Source organism: Balearica regulorum, chromosome 5 (assembly GCF_011004875.1).
Source record: "Balearica regulorum gibbericeps isolate bBalReg1 chromosome 5, bBalReg1.pri, whole genome shotgun sequence".
Lineage (NCBI taxonomy): Eukaryota > Metazoa > Chordata > Aves > Gruiformes > Gruidae > Balearica > Balearica regulorum.
Genome location: NC_046188.1, coordinates 50090342 through 50111821, shown reverse-complemented (window position 1 = coordinate 50111821; position 21480 = coordinate 50090342). Strand labels below are relative to the sequence as shown.

Genomic DNA, 21480 nt, shown 5'->3' with positions numbered 1-21480 from the left:
ATTTGTTTCACAATAAAATAACTAAACTAAGATAGCAAACTCTTACTCAGTTTTTACTGCATCTCCACTCACAAAAACATCCAATAAAGTAATTTTAAGTTAAACTCACTTTTAATAAGAGTCTAGGTAAAGACTGAAAAATCAGCTCAGAAAGCCCTAACTACAGAGAAAATCTGTTTTAGTAGAAAATATAATAAGCTTTCTACAGTATTAAACTACTTGGGAAAAATGCTGGATGTGGTGCTGGTTTCACTTACACCAGCATAATTCAGAAAGAATTCAGCTGAAGTCAATGAAATTATTCCTATGGAAGATTAAAATAAGATCATTAAGTAGCAAAATTGTGGAGACTATGGGAACATATCAATCTTATTGGCTTTATAATACATTGAACATTATTTCAGTCCTTTAGATTTTCATTACGCATGTAGGATCTGGGATAAACATCTCCCGAATTCCTCCATGATCATTCGTTCAGCTAGACAGAGAGAGTAACCTCTTTTTTCTGCCTCTTCAGCTTGCACCAGAAGACAAGCACATATTGCTTTCACTTCTTCCCAAGATATACATACAGCTGGTTGCCTGACAAAGGAAAAGAAACTACTATGAAATATCTCCATTTTAAACATAAAAATAATTTAAAAGACAAACTGCAAAACTCAGTTAAGAGTTGGAATTCACAGAGCTGAATCAGAGTAGCTGCACTGTTACTGTAAGATACATCTTTGTAGGAATTTCGCTGTTCTACACTGAACAGCTTCTGCTTCTAACAGATTGCTTCTCAGTTTTTCTGATTGATCCCATGAAAGACTATGTTCAGACTACATAATTAATCCATGTAAATGCTGCCCAACAGGTGCAGACAGAGAAAAGTTATACAACAAGCCTTTTCCCCTACCTGTATGCAATAGTCAGATCCTGCCTCATGTACAAGAAAATGTGTTAAAAAGGCTTAGTCAGGGTCTAGGAGGTACTAAATGTAAATTCAGTCTACTGCTGTTAAAGGAAACAGTACGAAGCCCCTCAAGGGTTCCCTGAATGGCACCTTAGCAGCCTTGCTTTGAATAAACTCTTGAAACTACCAGTCATTAACATCATAACTTATTCTACTTTATTAATAACATAACTCATCCTACTGTGCAATTCAAAGGCATAACTTGGCACCATCTACCCCATCAATACACTACCAACAGCAGAAACTATGAAACTATTTTAAAAATAGATAAATAGAAAGTATTTTAAAAAATTGAATTAAGATAAGAATTTCAAGGTAATGGTTGATGCAAAGCAGCAAAGAAAATGATGTATGCAAAGTGAAAATTTTATAGCCTGGAGTAAAGCTCCCTAAAATCAATTAAGAGGTGGTTTAATTAATTTTAATTGTTATTAACAAGTGTTTCTATTCATAAGGCAAATGACTATACACCAAACAAAAATAGATTTTAGAAAGCATAACGACATCAGAAGCATAACAACTGTTTTAGTATGGCCTTCTTAGAGTATTTTAAAAAACAAATTGCCAACACTAATAAAATGGACAGGAGGTGAACCAAAGGAAAAACACATGGGAAAGAAGCAGTGATATAAACATGCTTATTAATTGAACATCACATACATATTAATAACATAATTTTCTTAGTACTACTTCGGTCAAGGTTTTGTTAGAAATGAATGCTTGAACACAGAAAAATTTAAGAACAGAAGCACTGTAGGAAAAACATAAAGTAGCTAAGGGGGAAAAAGTTGAGAGAATTAAATATGTGATCAATACATAAATAACTGCTGTTTTGTAAGCAGAACTACTACATATATCCCTGAACTCTGTATACTATATTCTTAAAGGATAGTTATAGCGTCTCCTTCATTTTTTTTATTTATAGAAACAAGATGACAAATGCTATGTGAAGTGATTCCTTGCACCTAAGCCATCTACCATTTTAGTCACCATTTCTTAGATAATTATAATGGTTACATGAAAAATTAATGAAGTCAGACCAATGGCTTATTCATTGCTATTTCCAAATATTCACCTGTCTGTCTTCAATTTTTGTAACATTTTGAATGTTGAAGTTAAAACTGAGCTATTTCCTTTAATATTTCCAATGTCCGTGTAGTTTAGCACATTCAACTGTTCTTTTTCATCTGGACTTTCTTCGTAATTTTTGCAGCCGATGCATTTGCAAATAGAGGAACACATAATTTTAGCCTGGCAAATATAGAATACTTATAATAAAAATTGTATAAATCTTAAATTAAACATACATTTGAGCAACTATTGGAGCTCATACCACCAAAGACTTATTCTAGACATGCTGGTCTTGGATACTCCCAGAGTGAGACTACCAGTATCAATACAGTAAGGAAGCAAGACAGGTTTTTTCCCATGGATTCCCCATGAAGATTGATGTTCTGTACATGGACAAATCACTCCTCCCCTCAATTTGTGGATAACTTTGCAAGATAACAAAAATACCATAGATGCAAAGAAACTAGCAGGATTAGAAGATAACCATTCCTTGGTTCTTCTGGAGCAAGGCATAGGCTGAGAATCCTGATACCAAAAAATTTAACTGATCAACTTCAGCCAGATTCAGTTCTTTAAAGACATGACAAGAAAGATGTGCCTCCTGTGTTCAAAAAGTTTTACGATCAAAAATGCAAAGAAGAGAAGTAATTATTTTTAGCAACCAGTAGTTATAGAATATAGTCAATGTTAAAATTGTAACTGATGAGAGGGAAGTTCACCTGACTCACCTCAAAGCACTCACAATAATTCTTGAGGCATCCTGAGCGCTTGCAATTACATCCTTTGTTATGGTGAGGTTTAATTTCTCCTAGTTTCCTTTTCCCAATCTTTGGTAAGAAAGCTTCTGGGTTTCTATCAAGACAGGCCTAAAACAAAAATTGCTAGATGATGAGAAATTCAAAGAAATGTTTTTAAACACCTGAATGACTGTGGTCCAATGTTTAACAAAGAAGTTCTTACTTCCCACTCACATTATTGGTGGTATGAAACCCATGGATAAAGGAGTCTTCCATGGCATGTGAGAGCAGAAATTCAAAGATTCCAGAACACTAAGCCAACTTGGCTCTACCACAGGAAGCAACTTACATTGCTTTTATGGAATAACCTAAATGACCCATCTACTATTCTCCTGGGACTGGTTTTCTTTCACTGCTGATGCTACTTTCACCAGAAACAGTAAGTTCTCAGTGAAGAAAGAACCCTTGCCTACATAGCTACATACCCCTCAGAAGTTTTAAATGTATCTTGTTTTATTAATGGCCCAATACAAAGACCATTCACTGAAATCAGCATTGGATTGGAACAGCAGTTTTTAATTAGGTCCCAAGACCTCACAATGCCATGGACTAACTAAAAGGCAGGTTAAAGAGGTTATACGCCCTTTATTTACAATATTTAGGGATGGCACAGGTATGCTTTCATCAGTGGCAAACAAGATCTATTATGCTCTACAAGATGCTGTCTACAGCAGTGAAAGGAGTGCTTAGACACCAACAACCCCATCAGCTGATCTACAGATGAGCATCTCATTTGAAAACTAGTTGTTGCATATTGACAGCAAAAACTGCTGCGGCTTTGACTGGTTGGATGTGGGAAAGCTCTACCTCTAAATAGATCAACATCTTGTACAATCCTGAAATGATGTGAGTGATACAAAAAGAGTTCTGGAGAGTTGCATACAAGAAGCACAAAGCCATTAATATATCCTTAAAGCATCAGCAGTAGAATAAAACTTTTCATTATCACTTTAAAACTTACAAAATATAACATACATATTAGATTAAATAATTGCCCAGATTTTGCAGTTTGATATACACACAAAAATTACCCCACATAGTATTCTTTATTCCACTAATAAAATCAGTAGATTTTAGTAGATGTAGAAGCAACCTGCTTCTCACTAGTGCAGGGTTAAGTGTTGCTGCCAGGAAAGCCAACTTTGTATTGCTGCATGGGTCAACCAGAAAGACTAACACAGACAACTGTGGAAGATCTGTCAATGAGAATAATAATTTGGATAATAATAATAATTTGTTTTCCTTTAACTACTGGCTGACTTTGGGATATAATAAGTTTTCCTTCGAGTTAAAATTCTGAAATTAAATTTGGGTTTGAATACTTACTTCCAAGAATAAAAATTATCATTCAGTTAACACATTACTAGTTGTAATCCAAAGTATCAGAAGTTCTACACAAAGGAAAGAAATCCCTAAATTTCCTTATGTTAAGAATAATACAGGGGCAACACTTAGCTTTATTTATGTTAAAAATAACATATTTCAAATACTGTAACTAGTGGAAAAACCAATACCGCTATATTTTTCATACATGAAGCTGATACTAATGTGTACTGTACTTTTTTCTTTTTTTACCTTAATGGCTTTAAATCGCTCAGTTTCATGAAGTTGGTTGTTGTAACAATTATTGCAGTTGCAGTTGTTGCAAAAATCACCATTGGCAAAGCAATCACAATATCTATGATTAACATGTAAAGTAACATAAGAAATTAAAAGTGTAAAAATACTTACAATAAAGTGTAAATTTTTAAATTTAAATTCTACTTCTAGGCAGAATGTTCAGTTTCTGCTCATGAAAAATGTTCCTTCCTCTGTAATTTAATCACATCAAACCTAGACAAAGAGCCTCTCTCTCAATTTTACATTTTGTAAAATACAACCAGACCATCCATGAATCAAACTTTAATTATCATGTATACATGTCTCTGTGAATATTATTTATGTATGAGAGCAGCAGCAAGACAGAGAAATTATATTTCAGTATACAGCATTTACATTGTACATAGGATTTTCCAGATATGCTCTGAACAATTTTCTAGCTTCTCTTTTTATTTTTCATACTTTGGATTATATGCAGTCATCTACACCTCTGCACCAAATTCTGAGCTTATCTGACACTAATTTACATAAACTGTGGGTCTTTCTAACTCAGTGTCAGACAAGTAATTTTTGACACATGTATCCAGTTCATTTTAAAGCACACATTTCTTGTTTGTCCTTTCATCTATACACTGTTATTAGCATTTATTAAATGTTGATAAACTATTACTTACAATTTAAGACACTGAGATTTTGTGCAGTTACATGCTTTCTTAGACTTTGTAACCCCTGAACCAAAAGGTAAGCTACACAAGTTGAAAAGGGAAAAAATTAGAAAAAACATACAAATACAACTAAAATGAAAACTAATTATTCTGTAGTTTTGAAACAATAGATACCGATTCTATTTTTTTACACCCATATTGGTGCTACTTAACAAGTGTGGCCTCACAGAGTACATGAGAAAAAGAGAATAAGCAATCTGTAATCTCACTCTATCCACCAGCTGTCACTACTTGGGACAGGTCAGCCCTTAGTCATACAACCTAGTAATGGTTGTGCAACTGCAAAGCTGTCTCACCTTTCACACTGGGGTTGCATCACCTCTTATTTAAAAATAATCTGCAACTAAATATTATTAAAAGAATTCCACTAGAGTTAGAAATACAGGCTGAACACTTGCTAATTACATTTGGAAACATATCAATTAACCTAGAAAATTAAATGTTTTTCAGGCAAATGGACAGCACAATTGCACTGATCCTAAGAAAACCCTGCTACATAGTCTTGACCGCCAGCAGCTAGCATTCTGACTACCAAGATATATACACACAGCATTCTTACAGAACTGCTGGTTTGTTACAAGAGAGAAGCAGCTATGCAACACAAAAATGTCTAGGAGTCATTGCCCGTTTAAAATTCAAGTCATCATGGATGTAAGATGTTTCATGCATCTTACCCCTCTGAGGTCATTTTCACTGGCCCATGCAGATTTGATTCTAGATGGAATGTGGTGGTGCTAGCTACTGGTTGTAAGGGTCCATTTTCAAACTGTTTAAGATAAAATGCATATATCCTGTTCATGTTAACCTTTTAAAAAATAATCTTGTGAGTTAACAGAGAAAAAGTAACACAAAGAAATTGCTTCAGGGATAATTTGATTGCCAAGGTTACTAGTATAAACTCATGGAAGTAGAGAGTCATGAAAACAGCATGCATCTCCTCTTGGAAACCATTCAGTATGCCAGGAATCCTGTTTCTCCCAATGCAAAGAACCAAGAACGGCTTTCAGTGCTGCAGTGTTCGTGCACTATTTTCAATTTACTGATAATTCTAGGTTCAGTTGCTTTTAATTCCAGTAGTCAATTGAAACTGGCTAGTGACTTGATAATTTACATTATGTTCAACTACAATATCACATCTAATTGGTTGAAGACTAAGCTCACAAGCTAAGAAAACACACTGCAGATCTGTTGTCTCTTCAGACATATGATTAATAAGGGCCTGGTTATGGAGAGAGACAAGGGAAGAACAATTAGAATGATGCTGATATTACTGGTAATGGAGGGACAGTGAACAATTCTAAATCACTGTTATTTTAATATGTGATTACTCTAGCTGAGCATAAAGAAGAGAAAAATTACTATATTTAAAGCAAGAGAAGAAATCTAGGAAACAACTCATTTGGGATAAAGTTAGCGAAGAATTACAAGACTTATCTACATCATTGCTGAATGTTTAGGCATCAATTTGCAGATATACTGCCGTTAGAGATGAAAGACTCCCTAGGTCATTGTTTGATCTGACCCTTGGGGTTTTTATCCGTCTTTTATGATAGTGGCTGATATCCACAAACCATTTCCTGTGTTTGCACCAACATCACATATTCACTTTACACAAATCAAAATTTAACAATTAAAAATTTGCAGCGATTTTTGCTACCAGCTCTGCTAGAAGTAACACCTGAGAAACAAAACATTCGCAAAGATTTTTAGGCTTCTGTTCAATTTTCATCAACAAAATTGAAAAAAAAAATCATAAAGACTTAATGACTGTTAAATTCTAATCGAAAGAAAAGAGAGTAAAAAATCCTACTGGAAGAAAATACTCCCTTTCATCTGGTAAAACTCAATGTGCTTTCTTTCATCCCAAAAGAGTCTTAAAATGGTTCTCAGAAATAACATACTCTATACAATACCAAATTCAAGGTGTCAAAACTGGAATAAATTTATTTTTCTTACAGCAAACTGTATTTTTAATTCTGGTATTACTTCTAGAAAATGTTGAAATCAGAAACCTTTATGTGCAGAAAGTATACTGAGTGCAGAACTAATCTATCCAAGCTAGCTAAACTGTCTTTAGAAAATGCACACAATTGTTACTTACCAACATAGACTTAACAACTCATTTTAAAAAAAGGAAAAAGAGTGTATAATGTACTTAACAAGTTTAAAGGATAAAACTTCTTTACCTCTTGTTCATTCAGAACCAGTTCACCTGGAACAGGCAAAAACTGCCCCAGTACAGGGTTGTCCACATCTGAAAAGAAGATATTGACCTGAAGATAGCAGAACTACTCACAGTATGTAAAGTTTCATTTCTGCATAAATATTTTTTGAATTAAGCATACAGGCAAATTGGTACCTTCAATTTCTTTTGTTAATAAAAAAAATTACCTGAGGCTGTCTGTTCTCTGTTAGCACTTTCTCCTACCTCTACAATAAATAGTGTCAATGAAGGACCTAGAATTTTTCTCTCCAGAAATGTTTTTCTCATTGAAAAAAAAAAAAAGAAGAAAAACTTGACCACACAAAAATGCCCCTGACAGAAGAACCCGCCACCAATTTGTCAGCTAGGAATTTGAGCACAGGATGTTTTTACTCTATGAGATCAAGTACCTTTAAATTCAAATGACTGACTTAAAATATTTTGATAAAATAAGAAAAATGTCAGAAACAATTAAATATATTTATCCTGAATTCTTATTTTACAAATTTCCAGAGTTCTGAGAGAGCATCTGGAACAGGGGTCTTTAGCTTATAAAAAAAATTACTGAAAACCCATGTAGAAAACCATAGCTGCAAGAGTAAGTCTTTGTGTAAGTCCTGGTGAAGAATTGCATGTAAATACATGAGCATCCTAGCCTATGCAGAAAACATCAGTCTTAGTAAGATTACAAGATAAATCTTATACCTGTACGTACTTCCATCACATCTAAAGAAAGAAAAAAAAAAAAAAAAAGCCAAAAGATAGCTTAATTCAAAACTTGAAGAGACTAGTCCCTAGAAACTTTTAGATATAATTTCTGGACCTAATTCTTTTACTTGCTGTGAAGATAAGTAAAGCAGAAGAAAGCCCAAGCAAATAAAAACTAAAAAACATGTACCAGTACACTCCCCCTCAGCTTTTTCTTGCTTAATATTACAGCAAATAAATGAGAGTTTGAATTTTATAAAGGAATATGACCTTTAACTTGAATGTGCCTGGTTTACTCTTCTGATGGCATCTGAAAAATATAAGTAAGCAGGATCCATACCTTGAGCATCTGCTGAGAGATGCTCACACTCAGCACATGATATTGAGAGCAATAGCTGTGCTTGTATGGTGCCTAGTATCAAATGCTTTGTTTTTGCATTGTCATAAAAATACACAACAGTAATAAAATTATAATAATAAATAATGAAACAAACCATGTTAATAATGTTTTTGAGGAAGATATACTTAGATAAATACTTATTTAAAACTAAACTACACTCAAATACTTTGTTGCTGCTCAGATGAAAATGTGTTACTCTATCTAAATAGCATTAACTTTAGGACCTCAGAAACCACTTTCTTTAAAAACTGATGGCATTTTAAGTTCACACAATTATGTAAATATTAGTGAGACATTCTGACTCCCAACGGATAAATAATACTCATAGCCCTCAACGCTGCTCTTCATTTATAGAGAAACAGTGACACTTGGTGGCAAGCTGGGGTAAATGCAAATGTACGCAGGTGCTTATGCTAAATGTGCTTTATATGAAAAGTAATCAGTGTATTAAAAACTTGTAATAAATTCAACATATCTATTACATCATTCTTATTACACTGAAGTGCCTGGCAATTTTTCAGTTATAGAACAAAGTAAAAATAATAACTGGTGATAGCTACATTAGCTTTGGCTTGCCTCCCACTGTTGCTGCTTAAGAACGTGAACACACACAGTTGCACATTAACAATCTATGATACACTATCTGACAGGCTAAAGACAATTTTCATTTTTATTGTACCTGATTGAAGATAATGATGTTGGTTGTGATACTCAGGAATTAGATGAACTGGTTTTAGCTCTTGTGTGCCACAACTGTTCATACAGAGTATTTGAGTACCTCCTTCTAACTGGCAGATAACCTGGAATGAGTAACTAATGATTAGCTTTCATCTAAGAAACTAATTCTAAGCATATTAAGGTTTTCATAAGGGTACCATCTATCTTATAAAGCTTTATAATCACAGACTAGAATCTCTCAAACAAATGGATCATTATGCATTAAGATGTTTGCTTTTTGACCCTTAATTTTAATTTATTTTTGGAAACAGCTATTGAGATCTAACACTGTAGCTCCTCAACCTATGTAATACAGATTCCTGGTTCTCTAAATTACTCCATGGGGCTTTGTAGAGCATATTCTACCCATTTACTAGTGTGCTGGCTTCTGATTCAGTTCCCTAACCAGAACATGTCATTGTAATTGTTCATGTTTCATTTCATTTAGTTAGTTGTGATTTTAAATCAAGACTATTCCTTTGGATGAAGTAATCTTCACATTGGTGGTTTTGGTTTTTTTCTTTTGTTTCCAGCTGTTAAATAGAAAAGAATATGTTATATATGTACGTATAAAGTAGCACTGTAACTAGATAAAATTTAGACTGTGAATCCGAGGAAGGGACTGCCTTATCATTCTTGACACAGCATACTAAGTGGGACTTCTTGATGTTAGAGTAGTACAAATAAGTTAATTTTCTCTATGATATAATTTTGCTGTCAATTACAGGATATAATTACCACAGGGTTGGAATCATTTCTGTGTGAACATCTGGATTCCTCTGCTACACTGTGCAATGCTAATAACTTGCAGCCAGACTCGTGAACATTTGAACTCTGAAAAATTGCTCTGTCTTGGTGATTCTCGATAACATTCCTAACTGTCTCTCTTACCTCAGCCTGAAATACAAAGTTTTAAATCTTAACAGGGATGCTTTAAAATCTACTTAAAATTCCAAGCAAATACAATACATTTAAAAATGTATCTGCATAAATCACATATTTTAAAGCAAGGATTGTATTCAAATGTAATACCGAGAATAGTTAATTCACTTGTCTATGACAGAATGATTTTTGCTTGTATTTCAAGTAAATATATTCCTGAAGAATAACAATGAACAGTAACATACTTCACAGTAACAATGGTGTTCAGTGTCTCCAACATCACGAAGCATCAACTGATTTCTAAACTGCCTTGGAGAAGTTAGGCAATAGTCACAGCAAATTATGCAAAACAAGAATTAGTTTTGAATGATATAATTTGACTGGAGATCATTGGGATTTAGTCTAAAAGTAAGTAGTAGTCATCTGAGACTGGACTGCAAATTCAGTTATACCTATAAATCAGATTGTTCCAAAATAACTTCTGTTATGGTGATCAACTACTGTGTGTCATGGCGTTCCATCATAGATGTGGTGCCACTTGCATTTGTTGAAAACATACGTATCACCTATCTCGGCAATCCATTAACTTATTACAGTGTCATCTTCACAAAAGTCACACTTCCAGATGAAGCCTTGCCCCTCTCAGTACACACTTTAAAACACCGAATGGACAACCTTGAAAAACATGGCTACAAAATTCCAGTAATTTTCAGAAATCTCCCTTTCATGTAATACCTGAATTTCTGTAATTTGTCTTGCACTTATCTAGGAAATTATATTTGAAAAATTCAAGTATTTTAAGAGAATAAATAAGTTGCAAAGAACATTTCTCCATAGGCAGGGGATGCTAATGTTAAAGCCATATTTCCAACCTCAGCTCTGTTCCTTTTTTATACACTGCACATGTGATAAAGGCTCAAATACTAATCAGATACTCAAAGGGTGTTTGGCAGAGTCCCACTATAAGCCATTTGTGTTCACGTGGCCTTAGGAGATGCCTGCTCCCCAACTGGCCTGAACTGGAACCAGAATATGCAAGTGGCAGACAGGAGCCACCAGGAATGGAAACAAGCAAAAAATCCAGATACTATTCTTTCTTCCTCCACAGTGTAGCAGTATAGGAAATCTATGGAGCAACATTTTTCTTTCCCCCTCTTTTGTGAGCAGATCAGATAGGACAGTGTTTAAAAAGAGCTTTTACCCTCTGGCACTTACAATAAATCACATTTCAGACATTCTACACTTGAACAGATTCTTTCAATGATAATGAAATCTTACATGCATACTTACTATTTCATCATAGACAGAAGCAGTAGTCTGAGGTAAGCCACAGATATCACTGGAAGATTCTAGTACATAAAATAAAGCACATTTTGTTTACACAAGATCAGTGTTTTATACCAAGAACCCTTTTACAGCATCAATAAAAAAGATTTTGATGTCATTACAGCATTACATTCTTGTGAGAGAAATATTTAATACTCTTTTGTAACAGACTTGCCAGGAAAAACAGACTTTGGGTCTTTTTGATGTCTTTATAAGGTTTATTTTGCTCATTTGGTAAAACTCCTTTAGCGTCAGGATAAACTATCTTGTAAGATCAAATCTAGCAGTCAGTTTAACTCTGAGCAGGATTGTGAAGAGATTATGAGCAAAACACATCAAACCGCTCATGAGCTAACTGTCAGCAGCAGCATTATTGCAAACCACCTAACTTTCATAACTGGTGGTGAAACTTCAAAATGAAATAAAAACATTGTTCAACTCAATTAAAAAGAAAATTGTGCTGTAAGGACGAATATCTTCTTCACAGTCCCCTGAAGGAATGTGGAGGTGGTATGAGAGGAAGTGAAAATCAAAAGTAAGACTTAACTACGTGGTTGAAGCATCACGAACACACATGGACAAACAGTGGTTCATTCTTAGTTACATTAACATCATCAGAAAAGGTTCATACTGCAATTTGCCAAATCCAGAAATTAATTTATTTAGCTATTTAAATCCTTCCCTAAGCTTAAAAGAGAAGAAAAAAAGAAATAAAATCCCCCTCAATCACTTGGGGCACTTACCATTTAAGCAATTGGTCAAGTTTTGTAACTGCATAGTACCGTTTCGGATTCCTTTAAACTGATCATAACAAATACATTTATTCTCACCTGTAACTGGAGGTATGAATGATCTGAACACCTGAAGAAAAGAATGTTTTATTTATAACTATGTTATGCATTAAATGATTCATTTTTAAAAAGCCAAATGAATAAAGAAAAAACTTAGTGACTTTTTGAAAATTGGAAGTTATTTACGTTTTCATGACATAATTAAGCACATAAATGCTGCAGCCTATTCAGCGTTACCAGATACAATTATATGCCTTGAATATTATTTCTGCCTTTTCTACTCAACTTACAGTTTTGCTTCAGATCTAATGCATTTACAACTATAATAGCATCATACTTAATACCTACATTTGTATTTTCAAAAACAAATCAAACAAACAGAAAATGGAACAGACAGAAACCAACTATTACCCAGTTTCAAATTAGAATTGAGATTGTTTGAGCTAGACAATTTGCTCTCTATCTGTGTGTGCTGTGCTTCCTCTTAATATAGACAGCAGTTTAGGAGGGTAAGCAAGCAGTGTAGAAACAATCAGCCAGCTTGCTTTATTTCAATAAAATTATTTATAACTTGATTAGAATTTTGTTCGAATACCTTCAAGAAAGAGGGCAGGTTAAGGAAACATGCAGATTTAGTGTGATAAACTATAATGATAGTAGGAAGAAAGCTGGTCAGAAAGATTTTTTTCTAAATCTGATTTTTAGCTCCTTGTACAGAGACCAACCAATTTTCATTATCTTCAACTTGACTTTGAAGAAAGCAACTGTTAATGCCTTATCAAATCTTTATTTTCCACAGGCTTCTACCAGTCTTTTGAATCTTATTAACGGTTCAAAAGATTGAAGGTCTCAATTATTAAAGAACTACTAATAACTTTGAGCATGTGTGTAAACAACCTTCCAAGCCAGAGATACTTTTAAATTATAACTGTAACCTGAAATCAAAAAGAAAACCAAAACATGTGAGGTAACCATCATGATAGACCTCAAGCATCTCAGGATGAAATGCCATTGGGAAACACACTGGACTGGGTAGTGTCAGCAATGATTTCTCTGACAGGAGATTTCCTGCACAGACAGCCTGGCATGTGCCACCTGGCTTCAGCCTGGCACCTCAGTGGGATACTGCTAGGGAAATTCAGACCTCATTTTCAACCAAGCGATCTTTGTGAATTCTGGAGGTTTTTTTAAAGTTTTTGATTTTTGCATCTGAGAACAGCACTGTTTGTCAAAATATTTACATAGAAAAAAATGTCAACTAGTATGCTTAATTATTTCAAGGAAGCTTCTCAGATAAAACCTCAGTACCCTTCCAGAAGCAGCCACAGTACAAACTTAAAATTTGGAGATTTCTTCAGATGATATTCTACAGCCATAAACAAAGATGCAAGGACACATAAGTATTCTACATATGAACAGCCTGCATTAAGCAGATGGTCCTGTGAGCTTCACACGAAGTTTTATGTGGTGTACCTTTCTCGTTACTAATTGATACTACATAGAAAATGTAACTTCTACCTATACAGAAACCCCTTTCTCTTACAAAACTACTTTCCCCATTGAGATTTAACGATATAGGCTACAGTTTACTGCTGCAAATAAATTAACTTGTTTGGACTATAAATTTTAAGATTGTAAGTGTGTCACCTGTGCAACTATAAAACAAAAGTTAATATCCTATTTGTCCTTTGTACAATTACCTAATAATTGCTAATATAGATGGTAACATACAAACCCAAAGTGCATATATTTGTGACATGGTAAGATTTTTTTTAAGGAGCAAAATAACTACCCAGTCATTTAAAAATATGGCTCATAACATAGACAAAAGAACAACAGTCAGAACCTTTTGTTCACATTGCATGCTATTTCTGGCAACATAAAACAGAAATTTATTTCTGTATTTACTACCCAGTTTGTTCTAGTATAAAATTTATGACATAATTTTAAGCATCATGTGGATCCCATATAAGTTTTAATGTGGCAATTCCCAACATTTAAGTCAGAAATAAGCATGACTATATAAAAATTCTTATTTCACTTAATCTTACTGGTATCATTCTGACATTTTGATTGACTGTTCCTTCTAGAGAGAAAATGCTTGAAGTTGGAATACTGCAATTTTTATGCTGCATCGCTACAGAAGAAAGAAAGCGGACACCATCTGAAGGCAGATAAGGTGAATGCGTATGTTCAGCTGCTTCTGGAAGATTTAATTCCTTGTATGTTTCAAGATCATCATCACCACAGCTGTTGTTTTCATGTGGATGTACTTCAACTTTTACTGTTGTATTTTGATTTTCAGTGGTAAGTGGATACTTGAAGTGATCTAACAAAGTCTCTCCCACGTTTACAGTGCATAAATGATTGTCTTGAGTAGACAGCAATCCTTCTTCAATGGGATTATTAATTACTGCAGTTTCCAGGTTAAAGTTTTCAAAACTAATAGGACTATTTTGACTAAATATTTCAGTTACAAGTCCACTGTCTATTACTGATCTTATATCAAGCAATATCTGATTCTCCATAGTCACGGACAGACTGTCAACTGGTTCATTTTTATTTTTTTTCATTGAAGATAATTAAATTTTCTATTTCGGTATTCTTCTAAGTATTTTTTCTTTCTAGAAGTGAATGAAAAGTCTTAACCAAACAATAGCACATATATATAAAATACTGAATATTAACCCAATTAACATCTAGATGTGAAACTTAAAACATAATGCTGGAAGAGGTTGTTGGGGTTCTGAATCTAGCTTTCAGAAAATATAGGCCACCATGTCACCACAAACAAGCTGCTTTTACCATAAGAACACATTCCCTGTAATCTTTAAACACATTAACAGCATTCAGACTTAAATCAGAATTTCACTACATGGCTTTAGTAGTCAAGAAGAATCATCAATAAAATTGACCTAGTACACTTAGACAGCTTAATTACACCATTTCAAGTTTGTGTCAGTAAGTAGCACATTAAAATCAAACCCTACCTGTACTCTCCATGTCACTATTGCCAGTTACAAACAACACAAGCCAAAGCACCTGTACCCAGAGTATCACAAGGCCACCATTAAAAAGACATAGGCCAAGATCCACTTGCACTATTATCGCTACTATTTCTGGATTTAGACTGAGACAATATGAGGGTCAAGCTACCCACGTCCCCCTGGCTGGACTAGGATATGGCAGCCCTCTAACAGTTTCAGTCTCTCTGACCCATGTGCATCAACCACTAACGGCAGCTCTGGGACATCCGTGGGGCGGGGCGAGGCAGGGAGACAGGCCCTGCCCAGAAGTTCCGGCTACACTCCTACCTTCTCACGCTGGTTTTCAGGGCAGAAAGGATGGGGTCAGGCCCCACCTGCACCCCTGGCCTTGAAGAGATGACATGGCTCTGCCGCTTCCTCCAGGAAATTCACTTTGCCCCATAGCCGGCGCCCGCTCCAGAGTGAGTGCGGAGTGACGGCCGCGCGCCAGACCGTTTAACGGAGGCTAGGCGTACGCCAGGGCGCCGCTTCCAGCCTGCCCTGCCCTGGCCCCCTCCCCTCTTCACCCGCCAGCGCCGGGAGTTTTGCACTCCGCAGAGGTAACTGTGACCACACGCATGGGCTGCAAATTTGGTTAGGTGCTTTGGGGGATTATTTTGTTTGTTTTGTATTGAAAGTGTAATTTCCCTTAGAAATTATCTTGCAGTACCCTTGTATTGTTAAAGATCAACCAGAGACCCTGATACTGAGTAAGAGGATATTTGTTATAATGCATGTAGAAGAGTGCTACTTAGCACTGGTAAGGCCATATCTGGAGTGCTGTGTCAAGTTCTGGGCTCCCCAGTATAAGAGAGACACAGACATAGTGGTGAAGGCCATGAAGATGGTTAAGGGAGAAGAGGATCTCTCTGGGAAAAGAGCTGGGCCTGTTTAGCCTGGAGATAAAAAGTGGAAGGGAGGGTGCAAAGATAGACCCAGGCTCTTTTCCATGGTGCGCAGTGACAGAACAAGAGGTAATGGGCAAATTGAAACGTGAGCTTCCCTCTGAACATCAGGAAACACTTTTTCACTGTAGGGGTGACCGAGCACTGGCAAAGGTTGCTCAGGGATGTTGTGGAGTCTCCATCCTTGGAGATACTCAAAAAGCCATCTGACATGGTTGGACCAGGTGACCTCCAGAGATCCCTTCTTAACCATTCTGTGAAATAGCTGGCTTCCAGCTTCTGCTCTGAGCGCCCTTTCTACAACTCGCTATGTAAATCTTGGAATTGTCACCTTGCTGCCATAAGGATTTCAGAGTTCAGAAAACACTCCAAACCTACCAGGCCACCACCTACAGCCATTTTAGATAAAAGATGGTTTCCTTAAAAGTAGAAATTGAACCTGAACTTTTCAATTAATATATTAATGCCTTCATTCTTAGAAAATCTTGTGTTTAAAAACCCAACACAGCACCTAAACCCACCCAAGACAAATTCCAGCTACCATTCATCCATAAGGTGCCAATTAATCCAAGAAGAAACTAGAAGCAATTTTTCCTTTGCTTTTGGGTACAAACGTCCACCCTGCTGGCCCCAGGTCTGCAGCCATGAAAGTCAGGAAAACCAGAACGAAGCAAAACAAAGAAACCCCTCACTTTCTCCTTACCTCTCAAAGGTTTCAGCTAACAGCAAAGTTTTTTATTTTACTGCTTCCCAAGAGGAGTTCATTAATCTCAGAGCTGATTAATCCCATATATCATGTACAACTACAGCAACATTTTCTGAGTATAAGATGCTTGCCATCCTTAAAAACAGGCAAAGGGAAGAGGGGAAAAAAACCCCTCCAAAATAGAGCAGTATTTTCTGTGCCTAGAAAGTTTCCATACACCATTTCTATTCAGATTGAACATATCAATTTACAACTTCAGTATCCAGCCTTGGAAATACAACCAGGAACTAGCAGTAACTAAGAGATGAAGTCTGAAATTGAAATCATTGTGTTCTTTCACATTAGCGAAGGCTGCAACATCAAGAAAAACAGCAAGCTAAATGACTGTGAAAATAGTCTGTCTCACAAAACTATTTGGTGCATTTTGTGTGGGATTTTTTTGTTGTTGTTTGGTGTTTTTTTCAATTATTAAACAGCAATTCAAAAAAACAGCACATGAACCTTTAAAGGGTAAGAAAAAATCCTCGTCAACTGTCTCAACGTAGTCCCCCATTTTAATGCAATTTCAAAGGGGTTGTCAGGTACTGGGAATCTTCAGATAAAGCAAATAATGTTTTAACAATGTAAACTTTCTGTGCCTGGACTAGTTCTCCACTGCCTTACCATTCATATTCTATGGATTGTTCACTGTAAAGATCAAACCAGTGCTATCCACTAGCTTGCAGGCAGACTGCTTCACAGAAACATTCCAGAAGTTATTTGGATCCCATGAAAAAAACCTCATCTAAAGAAAGACCTATGTTGTTTCTTCTTCCTACTGAACCTGAAAAAGAAAAATTGTTCATTAACACATTCCCTATTAGTTAGCAAGACATGTATAAATCACTGCTAAAATAAACTGAGCAGTCTGCTGCTACCATTCTTAACTGGATTTAATAGCAATGATTTCACAAGTCCAGAAACAACAGCAACGGATCTGGGAAAAAGATACAAAAGATTTTAAACATTGTACTAAGTAGGAGTAATTGTGAAATTTTATTTTATTTTTTGAAGTCACAGAAGAAGTTAGAAAATAGAGACAAAGTGTTGGATGTAAATAACCAACCATAGATGTAGAGTAATTGATAAAATAAAAAAAAGATAAATCCAAACAAGTAGCTTAAATTAATATATTTTATATGAGAAAATAATTGGTACAAAGGCTGAATTAGAACCATGAATTTCAAGATCAGGCACACACTTCCTTTGTCCCTCAAAAAACCCAACCCTTAAAAGAATATTTAGTTTGGAATGGTGTTAATCCTGGACAATGGAAGCCTCTAAATGCACTTAAAGCTGTCTTTATTTCTACCATGAAATAGCTTAAATAAGAATTTTTGAAAATGCAAATTTGAGGTATTCGACTAATTCCACACTGCTATTTAATAAACAGGTCAATTTATTATCATCCAACCTGACTTTTACTGCCTACTCAACCCTAATTTTGAGCTCTTAAATCACTAATTGAGAACAAGTGATTCAAAGTTTTAGTAACAAATTAATAGTTTTTCTGGAATATGAACATTTTACTTTATAATAAAGTACACTGTATTAGAAGGTTCATTAAAATCTAGGTAATTTCAGTTACATTCCTACGGCTTTTGAACAAAAAAGCAAGCAGTTTTACTCTTTGTACACAATATTGAACATTAAGATTTAAATTAATATATGCTGTAATCACTGTGGATTTCTAAGATTTACATCCAAAAAGCGTATTTTATTTACATGCTGCTGACATAATAAAATCTTATCTGTTTAGGAATTATGATCTATCCCAAATTAAAAAAAAACAAAACAAACATTTAACACCAGAAAATGTTTAAAACAATTACAATAAAACCTAACTTTCTGTGCCAATTATACTTACTCTTTAAGAATGTAAAATTGCATTGATAACTGAACTACAATTAGACTTGAAACATTTAAAACCTGAGAGTCAAATCTAAACTTTTTTTTAAAAAAGAAAATCCTACAAACTAATATGCCCTAATGTTAATTTAAGCACAGATTGGTCAGTGGTCAATAAAAAAACCCAAAACCCACAAAACAAAACAATGCATTATTTCTGCAGTTCTAAAAGAATAGATCACTGTAAAATTGTTGGGAGTTGTTTGATAAATGCGAGGCCTGCCAGCCACAGTAAAGCTTATTTCAAAGTGTCCTTTCCCACATGCTGTACCTAATCAAATGATGAGTGTCCTTAGCCAATTTCTGTGAGGGTTTCCCTATGTTTATGTAAGCATGCATTTGCTTAAGTATGCATCTGGGATCTTTGAGGCTTCCTACCTCAAACGTACATACACAGGTGTTTTAATAGCTAGATCAAAGAAGAAAAACAACAAAACAACATGAAGAGGCATAGAAAGTTAGAAATACTGGCCAGAAAACATTCAAAGTCTAATGGGAAGTTTTATATCAATACCAAAGGCCTTTTAAAATCAGCATAGCTCTGGAGCAGCATTCGCTGTATTACTAAACACCATGTACCTTACATTAAAAAAACCAAATTGGCGCTAACAGGTACAGTTTACTGCACTGCAGGATGTGCAACTATAAAGCCTGGGAAGAGAAGAATAGCACACAAAGTTGCTCCATTTTCTAGTAGCTGTTTTATCTCTACACTTGGAAACATTATGCTCCTTTTTGAGTGAAATAGCTTTCGCCTTCCTCTTTGTATTGTTCAGAAACTGCTTGACCAAGAGTGTCTCCCAGGAGGGGTTTGAGAAGGCCAGGATTTTCCCATTCTGGAGCTATTTTCCACCGTTCTATTAGTTTGCTCTTCACATGCAGATGGTTGACAATGTAGTAGTGGTCCTTCCAGGCTGAAAGCAGGCAAACTGCATGCAATTGATCAGTCACTACAGGAAGCCTTGCTTTGTAGACTATCCAACATGTTGCATTAACTAAATTGAGATTCCCTAGGACCCAGAAACTCTTACCTCAAATGACCACCAATACCATTCACCAAAGTAAACACATGAGTATTTGTAGCTCTGAAAAAGTTACTCCTGCTTTTCATTGGGAATGATTTTTACCATTTAAGATGGCAGCATTTCAGTACAGCTTTAAGCCTAACTGCACCATATGGCAACATATTCAAGTCTACGTATACCACACCAACCTAACTTATAATTGGAAAACTAGATCTGCATTACTACTACTTCACCTCCTTCACCACTAAGACAATGTAAAACCAAGTCCCAGCATAAGCTATTTTCCCGGGTTTAGGATCTTTCTTTTTCTAAGGCACTTGAATGTACAAGCACACCAGGTCCATTTATTTATACAGAAATAAAAATCAGCGATGTGGCAAACATGCTTGAAAGTAATAAGAAAAATGTGATACCTGCTAATTAGGTGACACGTTTTACTACCCAATGTAGCACTCACTACCTTTTTTTTTTCCCCAAAACCCCCAAAATTTCTATAACTTCGTATGTTATTGTGGGTTATATCAGGGATTTTTTTTTTTTTTTATGTTTTACAGAAGTTATCTTTAAAAATAAAGCAAAACCAAAACAAAAACCAATGAAGGTAAACAGCCACAAGTTTTGTCATTCATTGACATAAAGCAGCAGATACATTGAAGAACATTCTGCTATTAATACACAGCAAATGGAACTTTTTCTAGTATTTGACTTTAAGACAGTGTGGTTTATCCCTTTGATTCTGGAATACAAAGTAGACTAATTTTAAGTAAAATAAGAACAAGTGTATACAAATTAAGAGAAAGCTGCAGGAGTTAGAATATACATGACCTCATGCAATGATACTATACTTCATCCCTAGAAACATACAAGATTTCAAAAGTCATCCTTTGTGGAAATAAACTCTTCCAAAACTACTGAAAAAAACAAAAAGAAGAAACATTTGATACACTGCTAAGGTTTCCGTAGGTGATCAAGAAGATCTTGACTCAGTTTCTTCGCCATCTACTGTTTGACAAACCTTGCTCTCATTCACTGTTCAGAAGAGTTGTCATCCCAACAACAGGAGATTGCTTGGCACCAATAAGGCAAATCACTTAGTACAGTTTTTACTAAGGTTAAATAAACCCATGATGTCAACCATTGCTTTTTGGATGTTTTTTCCAAAACGATGAGAATCCTTTGAAAACAAACAAACAAAACACAAAACCAAAAGACTCATACTGTCAATCAACAGTTATCTTTTAAGCAAAAGAAGGATCCTTTTAACACATTGTAATTTTGGAGCTCATGGAATTAAGGCATGTATTTTACCATAAAATGTGGAATTTAAACTACAAAAATGTTAATACTATAGAAATTAACCCAAGTTTATGCTATTACTGACTAACAAGTTCTTCATTATGCATCTGCTTTCCTACAGACAGAATTGAGATCATCTCCTTTTGAAATCAGATGAATCTATAGCTTTCTGTTACTTTAAAATAGGTGGGGTTTGGTATTGTTTTTTGATACAAGATTTTGCAAAAGCTAATTTTCAGAAGACACAAGAATATTCAGAAAGCGTATCACTAATGACCTAGAAGTACTAAAAGAGCAGAAAAACATTTTTTTGAGTTCCTATTAGAATCCTGAATCTTTTGCCATTGAAAAAATTACATGAAGTATTGAAAATGAAAATCACAATTATCTAAGTGTAAACA

At 35.1% G+C, this 21480-nt stretch overlaps 1 protein-coding gene across 5 annotated transcripts in view; it reads right to left on the bottom strand.

Moving 5' to 3' along the window:
* Window positions 1-495: 495 nt before the first annotated feature.
* LOC104633476 (carnitine O-palmitoyltransferase 1, liver isoform) overlaps window positions 496-21480 on the bottom strand; it is a 64533-nt gene continuing 43548 nt past the window's right edge. For 3 of the 5 annotated variants that reach the window (XM_075754770.1, XM_075754769.1, XM_075754771.1), the window contains 9 exons: window positions 12127-12244; window positions 11348-11406; window positions 9138-9258; window positions 7334-7401; window positions 5822-5913; window positions 5097-5168; window positions 4399-4501; window positions 2755-2892; window positions 496-582 (listed from right to left, as the gene is read on the bottom strand). In XM_075754770.1, coding sequence (XP_075610885.1) covers window positions 514-582; window positions 2755-2892; window positions 4399-4501; window positions 5097-5168; window positions 5822-5913; window positions 7334-7401; window positions 9138-9258; window positions 11348-11406; window positions 12127-12244 — 840 coding nt within the window. In that variant the 3' untranslated portion in view covers window positions 496-513. Of the gene's footprint in view, window positions 583-2754; window positions 2893-4398; window positions 4502-5096; window positions 5169-5821; window positions 5914-7333; window positions 7402-9137; window positions 9259-11347; window positions 11407-12126; window positions 12245-20262; window positions 20958-21480 lie in introns of those variants that run through there. The other 2 variants (XM_075754772.1, XM_075754773.1) reach the window with 1 other exon arrangement.